Source organism: Phaethon aethereus (genome assembly GCF_964289735.1).
Source record: "Phaethon aethereus genome assembly, chromosome: 7".
Lineage (NCBI taxonomy): Eukaryota > Metazoa > Chordata > Aves > Phaethontiformes > Phaethontidae > Phaethon > Phaethon aethereus.
The window spans coordinates 20,888,301-20,898,034 of record NC_138583.1 but is presented as its reverse complement, the minus strand read 5'-3'; the positions used below and the strand labels follow the sequence as shown (position 1 = coordinate 20,898,034).

General features: G+C 37.4%; 1 protein-coding gene across 1 annotated transcript; it reads left to right on the top strand.

The window, feature by feature from the left end:
- Positions 1–5,131: 5,131 nt before the first annotated feature.
- On the top strand, positions 5,132–8,129 carry GDF2 (growth differentiation factor 2; the record flags this gene model as incomplete). Its single annotated transcript, XM_082002154.1, has 2 exons — positions 5,132–5,477; positions 7,189–8,129. 2 exons carry the CDS (start codon positions 5,132–5,134, stop codon positions 8,127–8,129), a joined length of 1,287 nt encoding a protein of 428 aa, XP_081858280.1.
- Between the last annotated feature and the right edge of the window lie 1,605 nt (positions 8,130–9,734).

The following is a 9,734-nucleotide window of genomic DNA, read 5'->3' as shown; positions in this document are numbered from 1 at the left end:
TGGTTAAACATATTCTCTGAGTAACACATACTATATAGTAATATGTTGAAATACTAAAAGTAAAATAACCGAGATTTATATTTTTGTAAATTATACTTTATATCCTCTAGATTGTTACATGCTTTTAACAAAAGCTAATAAATTAAAGGTACGGTAGTATCTAAAAATAGTTTAATTGTCTTTCTATAAATGCACTCTCTTACATTCTGTTAATTAGATGGAAACATGTAAATACATGTTAAGCTTGTCATAATGCACCTCTATAGATTAAAGACAGAAGGGAATACCGTGATCATCTAGACTGACCTCCTGCATAGCACAAATCAAAGAACCTTGCCCAGTAGTTTCTGCACCATGCATTATGGAACTTCTGTTTTGAGCTTGGGAATATCTTTGAAAAACATGCATAAATTTGGCTTTAAAGATTTCATGTGATAAGAGTATCTCTACAACAAGAAGTAGTTGTTCCAAAAGTTAGTGCTCTTTGTTCAAAAGCACTGGCTTAATCCTAGTCTGAATTTGTTGAGTTTTAGCTTCAATTCACTGGATCTTACTGTAACATATTTTATTAGATGCCTTTTATCTATTATCCAAAACACCTTCACTGTGTATTTTTAGTACATAGAGCAGGGTCAAATTACATTTTGGCTAGGATTTAAATAGGTACTTCAATTTCTTATTTTAAGCCTCAAAAAAATTTCTCACAGCTCTTTTCTGAACTCTTTCCAAAACTTTCATTAATTTTTTTCCAACAACGAACATTAAAATGGTACAAAATATTTGGCAGTGGTTCCCTTAGAAGTCTTTATAGAAATAAAGCCTATGCATCCCTCTAACTTGTACAATCATCTGTTGATACATTCATGGTAGCCCTTGTAACTGCAGCACTCCTTTAGGAGCGGATGTTCCATCATTGTGCCTGTCAGTCCTCTTTCCCAGTCTTTACGTGTCAGCACACACTTGCCACATATTCCATTTTCACTGACCTGCTGTACAATACCATAGGCAGACCAGGAGCAGAACAAACTTCTGAAGTCTGTAAGGTAGCACAGAGTGCAAGATATGAACTGTTTTCTCCTCAAGAGACAGTCTAACCTTCTGTACTACCTTATCCCATTAAGAGTTGTATCACTTAGGGCAAGAATACTACACATACTACCTCCTGATGAATGACTAACTGGAAGGCTCCTATACTGCTAAGGTGCTAGGTAACTTCTGCCACCAGTATTCCATACTCATGTGGAGCAGGTTCCCAGACAACAGAGGTGTGTAAATGTGGCACTTCCCACTAGCCTACATAAAAGCAAGATTCAGTGTGTATGGGAGCATCTGCAAGGTTACTCTCACAGCAGTTCTTGCTAGTTCCTCCTAAACAGCTCTCAGTAAGAAGTAGATAGTTCTAAGGCACCTTCTAGTGACTGCAACTTATGACTGATCTTTTGATCATGGATCCAGCTAGGCATTTCTTCTCCCAAAGTACTACACTATAGTGATTTACACTGGAACTACTGGGACAAACCTTTGTATACTGTTGCTGTTAAAAATCTCCCTTAAAATGTAGGGTCTTGTGTTTTTATAAATCATGAGGAACATAACTACAGTTGACAAAGTAATGCTAATGCATAAAGAAAAATTAAAGAAATTAATCTTTTATTCCTACAGAACAGCCATAAACATTAAACTTTTCAAAGTATCTGAAGTCCCTGTCATTTCTGTTCTCTATGAAAATCTATCCTTCTCTGTGGGTCTACTCTTGATCCCATTTAGCACCAGCTCTGAACAGAATGACATATTACCCTAGTGTGCTTATGTTCTCATCTATTGAATTTTGTTTTCTTTATGGAATCATTTCTATATCTTGAATTAGTCCTTGGATACAAACTTTCTTTCCAAGATCTGCTGATGCAAGTAACTAGGAAAGAGACACCACCCTATGATCTGTTATAAGGTCTATAGGACATAAGGGAAAATGTTACTCCTATACTCATTAGGATACCTGTAAAACCCTGAAAGGTTTAGTCTGCATTTAAAGGTTTGTTGGCATAACTATGTTATTTAACATGGGCAAAACAAAATTACACCTGTAAGTGGCATAGCTCTCAAGGCATACCCTTACTACGCAAGCAATACAATTCTCTTATTAGTAAAGTTTATATCATTTGAAGTTTAGCTGTACTGGTCAATTCTCTAATGCAAACAAGGTCTTAGACCACTATTTATTTAGAAGTGACTACTACTTTCTGGGTCTTTGGATGTCTTATCTTCCTCTAGAAAAGGAAATTGCATTTGAAATGGCACAAATGCAGTCAGCTGCCATTGGAAGACACCGATACTCTTACTCTCTTAGTTCCAACAGATCTTTTTATTTCTGAGAACATCCAATAAACCATTCCACTCAATGTTTAAGTTTCCAGAGAAAGTTACTATTGGAAAACACTTAAAATAGCAGGTCAAGATAATTCCACTAACTAATCCTAAAAGAATTGAGGATATATTAATATGGGATGATTAAAGACAGATAAAATGGCAAAACAGCTGATACTAGCCAGCAAAGTGTTGAGGACATTTTTTTTCTAAAACAAATCCAATTTCATTCTTTGAGGCCACAGTTTAAATGCCAGAGGTAACAGCAACAGCTAGAATGTACCTAGGTTTTTGTTGAGTATTTCAATTCACTTGCACAAAGCTGCATAACTAAAGAAACCACTGGACAATATTAATATATTTGCATATCACATGAATTAACAACTGTCTCACTGCCAAACCTCAAAGAGCAGCTTTCAAAAGGAATTGCCACTGAATGAAACTATCCATTCTAAAGTTTCTGCAAAGCTGACACTTGGCCTGGCGCTATTTGACATCTTTATGTGTGAACTGTAAGTCTATATATAACAACCTCCACAGCATTTGCAGAAGACAGTGTTTAGGAGAGAAGTATTTATATAGATCACTTGATCTAGCCACCCTTGATGCAATCAAAACTAATTTTAAGGTACACAGGTGCAGAACTTCATACCTAGGCACAAGGGATGGAGGCTGCTCCTACTGAGAAAAAGATTGTACCCTTAAAAGCCATAACTCTTAAAACAATTTTTGTGGATATTATGGACTTACGGCACCGTATGAGCATCCAGGAGGATGCCATGTAAAGAGAGCTAATGAAAGCTTTGAAAAGATACACACTGGGGTAGTGAACCACATAAGGAAATTTTATTTCTGCATGTGGCACCGGTGGACTACCACTCGAAAACTATGTAAAGCCCCATCATTTACCTTTTCAAAAAGGCATTCAAATTCTGAAAGAGACACCAAAAAGAAACAAAAACAGTTAGAGAAAATGTCTTATAACATATGACTAAAAAGCACAATCTGTTTATCTTATCAGAAAGAAAACTGAGAAGTAACTTGATTACATGGTACAAACACTTCGACAGAGGGAAAATGCCAACATTATGGGGCTCCTTAAGCTAGACAGAAAGTTACAAGAACTCCTGTCTAGAAGGTGAAGCCAGGCACAATGAAATAATAAACAAAGCACCATGGTTTTTTAAGTGTGAAAATCTTTTAGAGTAAGTGCTACAAAAATTGAAGAAATCTTCGATTATTTCACATCTTCAGATAAATTCTGGAGACCCTTAAAAAGTTACGTTTTAGCCAAACACAAGTAATTGGGCTCTGCAGGTAGGAAACATACAGGCCTTGAGCAAAGTGGTCTTGTTATGCCGAAGACCAGGATCAATGCCAAACAATCCTTTCTGACTTTACACCATAGGAACATAATTAGTCAGAATCTTAGATCACAGTTGTCATGTGAACAGACACATAACTGAGTATTTGAGAAGTCTGGTCTCACTTTAAACACTGTGTATGCACAGCTAGAAAACTGGATAAGAATAGCCAGAAAGGACAAAATCTTGTCTGCATCTCTGCAATGAGATTTTTTTTAATGTAAAAGCTCACAACACTATTTGGACTTTATGGCACATGTACAGAATTGATTGAGTTGTGCTTAGAAAAAATTATAAATTAATAGCATGGATAAAACACTTATGTATCGTTAGATTAAATCATAATGCATTCATTAAGATAAATGGCAAGTGATATTTTTGTCTATAAATAAACTAGGTTTTTTCCTTCTGTATCATGAGAAACTCTACCATCAGTCTTCTATTTTTGCCTTGGCCCATTCTTCTCATGGATAACAGCATCTTCATAGATAATCTATGTATCTCCACAGAGACCTTTTACTTTCCATGTGGCCTTAGAAGGCCTAGTTCTGTCTTCATTTCAAGGTCACTGAAATAATGACTGGTTGTTCTTGGACTGGGTTGACCATCAAGGATCTAAGAAATATAATATATAAGATATTACAAAAACAAGACTAAATTCCCATACACCAAAGGACTCAAACTGAAAATGGACAAGCCTGCAAACAACATGAAGCAAACTTGACACAAAACAGATATTTCACTGTGTACAAACAATAGCTCTTGGCTGATAAACAGCAAGAAGTTTTAAGGTTGTTTCTATTGTCATGAGATCATGTCTTGCAGAATCACAGGTCTCCAAAAAATGACCAGTGATTTTCTGATGGCATGTAAAGGGACTGTAATAAAGATTTGTGAGATGTTATTCACTAATAGCTAAGAGAGTAATTTTGTTCTAGATCTCTATTTTCTAGTCTTGATGAAAACAGTGTAATCTTCTACGTCCCTAAGAAAGTTTCTCTCTGTGTTGGCAAGGAAATGGTAAAAGAGTGTAATTAAGCAATGATGACCCTAAAGTGAAATGTGGATTCTTTACAATATACAATGTCCTTCCCACCAGCCACATGTGTTTGTCAGATGTTTATAGAATCTTCATTAACTAAGAGCTTTGCTAGATAACAGAAGCTGAAGCATGGCATCAATGACTCTGATAAGGGCAAGTGTACAACCAATCTGCTTGACAACTGACAAGAGGCTGGGGTTTGAAGCAGACTGCAAAACGAACACAAGAAAGTGATTTGCAAAGGGCATTCCAGTTGTTTGCCTTCCATCTCCTTTCCTCTGTCTATAATGAAAGAAGATTTTTAAGCAGCTAAAATACTCTTGTCCTCTTGACTCTTAACCAGAAAGTAAATATAGAAGAAATGTATTATTTTGGAGTATTAGCTGCACTGTCTGTTTTCAACTTCATTGCCTGTTTGACAAGAGGCAAGCCTTTGGAAGACTGGGACAAGTTATCAGCTACGGGAAAGTCTGATGCACACTTTCATGATCCTGGGGAAGTGGAAGATGAGACTCATTTCGACTTTAAATCTTTCCTGGAGAATATGAAGACAGATTTACTAAGGAGTTTGAATTTGTCAAGAGTCCCCTCACAAGTGAAAACCAAAGAAGAACCACCACAGTTCATGATGGATTTATATAACAGATATACTGCAGACAAGTCCTCCATCCCTGCATCCAATATTGTAAGGAGCTTCAGTACTGAAGGTAGGAAAAGTCCTAAATATGTGGACTAGAATTTTTAAAGAAGTACATGGACATTAGGTACTCAGATTCTTTTGAAATTCAGAGGGAACTGAGTGCCTAACTTCACAGATTCTTTAGAAATTAAACAGATTAAAATTTTTTATTGTAGTCTTGCTCTGTAGTTTCTTTCAATCTTTTAAAAAAATGCAGTTAGTTTAGTTTTCTTCTTTGACATTTTTACTATACAATACTATCTTCTCAAACCCATCAACTGAGATGATGCATGAGATGTTTAAATGAATCATATTTCTCAAAGATAGAGATTTGGGACTGAAGTTTAATGTTAGAATGCAAACTTTTGATCATCTATAATTGAGACATCCATACTACAGAGCTCTTCTTTCAGCTGGGCTCTGCTCATACGTAAAAACCACAGCAGCCAACTGAGAAATGTGTCTCTGGATGCAAGCAAGGAACAGCAGTGCTCCCCAAAATTCTGGTTTAGATGGAAAGACTTACATGGAAAGTGGTAGTCAGGCTTGTCTCAACTAAAAAAATACAAGATGCCTGTCTGTGTAACATTAAATAAAAAGCTCCATCAAAAGAAACAGTAAAAAAGTTAGAAGTAAATGCAATCTTTGTGATAAAAATCAGACAGGGAGATGCAAAGCTTCTATTTGCATGAAAAATAGGCATACACAGGTAACAGCACTACGGAGAACTCCAAATTCCCAAATTAGTGCCCTTAGTCCTGAAATGGAAAGAAACATTAACAGGATGAGCTAGATTATAGTTTCCATATCTCATTCTCCTCTCCAACTGCTTTAGTGGGTAAACACTGTGAAGAATTGCCAACATTAGCCAATTAAAATTGCCCTAAAATCCCATCATGATTGAGTAATTATCTTACATTGACCATCAAACAGACATTGGTCAGTGATGACTTTTAAACATTACCAATCTGATCTTCCAGCCGAATACCTGCCCCTCTCAAGGCAGAATTGCTGGTACTGCACATACCTTTGCAGAAAATAAACCAAACAAAACCCACACAAGATCCATGAGTCTGGTCTGGAATGGACTGGGACCTGGCCATGAAAGGCAGTTTATCACCAAGTCCCAATTTAGACAGATCATGAAGCTTCAGTTCAGGATTTTCAAAAACTTTTCTATTTCCCCAAACTCCCAGTATTGCAAGCTGCTTTCAAAGTTCTCTGAAGACAACAACAAAAGTCTCAGCACAGCTAGTTCTTAGAGACACTTAAATATGCAGTATACTTTTCTGTATTAGGAAGGCAGTTCATCCCATTGCATGATGATAAGTAGCAAATTCATAGGGGTTTTTTAGTAATTCTTTGTGTAAAAATCTCTTTAGTAATTGCTAAATTTGAACATTCCCCAGATGCCTTATTTATTTACTTAATACTGACCAGCATCAGCCACAGCTTGCTCTAGGTACACTCCTGCTGCCCTCCATATACTTTGCTGACCATGCAGATGAAAATACTACCAACACCACGGACCTCCATTTCTACTTTTCACTCCCTGCACTTGAAACTTGAACAGAAGATGGTGGGGTTTTTTTCTGGGGTTTTTTTGTTTGTTTTTTTTTTTTTAATGATGGGTAGTCATGCCCTTATCTTACGCCTAAAATACATCCTGAGTCTTTTAAAAGCAAGTTACTTGGACAGTCAAAAGCACTGTAACCACGTGTTTTAATTTCCTATTGCAGATGTTGTTTCTTTAGCTTCACCAGAAGAAAACCCATTTCAGAAACACATCTTGCTCTTCAACATCTCTATTCCACGATATGAGGAAATCACCAGAGCTGAACTGAGAATTTATATCTCCTGTCATAGGGAAGTTGGGTCTCTCTCTAGGCTGGAAGGCAACATGGTCATTTATGATGTTCTAGATGGTGACCACTGGGAAAACCCAGAAAGTACCAAATCCTTCCTTGTCTCCCACAATATCCAGGACTGTGGTTGGGAGATGTTTGAAGTGTCCAGTGCTGTAAAAAGATGGCTCAGGGCAGACAAACTGAAGACTAAAAACAAGCTAGAGGTTGTTATAGAGAGTAAGGCTCTGGGTGGTTTCACTTGTGGGAAGCTGGATATCAGTGTTACCCCTGACACTAAAAATCTGCCCCTGTTAATAGTGTTCTCCAATGACCGCAGCAATGGGACAAAAGAGACCAAAGTGGAGCTCCGGGAGATGATTGTTCATGAACAAGAAAGTGTGCTAAAGAAATTAGGAAAGAACAACACTTCGTCTGAAGAGGAAGAACAGGGAGAGGAAAAGGCCACCACTGGGCCCCACCAGCATCCCTCCAGAAGCAAGAGAAGCATCGGAGCCAACCACTGCCGGAGAACTTCCCTCCATGTGAACTTTGAAGAGATTGGCTGGGATTCCTGGATCATTGCACCAAAAGATTATGAGGCTTTTGAGTGTAAAGGTGGTTGCTTCTTCCCTCTGACAGATAACGTCACCCCAACAAAACATGCTATTGTCCAAACTCTAGTGCATCTCCAAAACCCAAAGAAAGCTTCCAAGGCCTGTTGTGTTCCAACCAAATTGGATTCAATCTCCATTCTTTATAAGGATGATGCTGGTGTGCCCACTTTGATATATAACTATGAAGGGATGAAAGTGGCAGAATGTGGCTGCAGGTAGTATACAGGGCAGAATCGCTAAGAATAAGATTATCCCCTTTTTCTCCTCTATGTAAATCTGTACATTAGTGATGCAACTGAAAATCCTTGCAAATAAGGTTTGGAGCAGGGTATGGGGCTGGTTGTTGTTGCTGCTTGTTTTAAAGGAAAACCGGCATTTAAAGAATGGCAATCATTGTAAATAGCCTGCATTATATATCATGGCAAAGTGAATACTTGATTAAAATATTGTGAGATTGAATGAACTATGCATTATTGGGTAACAGGGATACAATTTGAACAACTTATTTCAACTTTTCTGTTTTATCAATTCTGTTTAGGTCACGAACTAAAGAATTTTCAATGAGGATTTAGGATGCACTGTAAACGTTTAATAGGTATTGAAACCTAATTCTCTCAGCCAACTCTGACATTTTCAACTTCTGAAAAACTCAGTAAACAGAATTTAGTCTGCATGGTAAAGTCAGGAGTCTAAGTCCTGCAAGCCTTTTCTCATATCAGTAATCTCAGAGGCTTTTACAGGCTTTTTTACTCCTGTAAGTGAAGATTTGCAGTATTCAAAACAGAAGAGACTCTCAGTCTTATTTCATTCCCAAGTTTCCTTCTGTGGGTAGCAGGTGCCTTGGTTTCAGCTTTCTTATCCTCAGCGTCCCTATTTTTACCCCTTTATGGCACATACTTGAATGATAAGAAGTGCAGCCTTCCGCTTCTAAGACACTGTTTCCTAGGAGGAACAGCAGCCCTTATCTCTGCACCAAGATAAAGAGCCACTTTGACCTACTGCATATTCTTAGTGTTTCTTTGCAAGAACATGCAGTCTAATGATGTTCAGCCTTAGAAGCTGTATCCTAAGAGCAGTGGGAGTTGGCAGAGTCCAGCATTTGTGAAAACCCCGGGCTACTGATTTAGAGGCCTAAATATGATCTTTGGAGTCTGACATTAGGCTCCAATGTTTTTTTAAATTTCATCTTAGGAGAAACTCTATTTTACATAAAAAATTCTTTGATCCCTTAGAAGTCTGGGAAAAACTGAAAACTTATGTCTTCTAGAAGACTTATACTGCTGTATGGGAAATATACTATCATACAATCGTTCTCCTGACTTCAGCTGTATTTTCACTAAACAAGGACCATATCTTTCCTGCAATTAAAGTAAATTTCCCTTGATTCTAATGAAGGTTTTGCCTGTTCAAGAACAGACAAAGTGTCTTCTGTTGGTTTCAGCTCACAGGTGTAAATGCTGTACAATGCCACCATAGTCCACCTCACTTCTACTCCACCACCTTACACACACACACACACACACACACAAATAAATCTATCAGAGAACACTTTTGATCCAAACCACACATCTGTTCAAAATGATGAAGAATATTGATGAGGCAAAAATCTAAACAGTAGCTTAATGTATGGAAGCAACAGGATTTAAATGAACACATATGTTTTAAATTAGGGCAGCCTATGGGCAAGACGAATTCATCTGGCATGAACAGGTCAGCTTGAAAGCTAATACACAGTTTATTTACTATTGTTAACTTAATACAGAGCACAGAGCAGGTGAGTGTGAGCAAGGCAGTTGTAATTCCATCAAGAAGTGCTGGTTATAT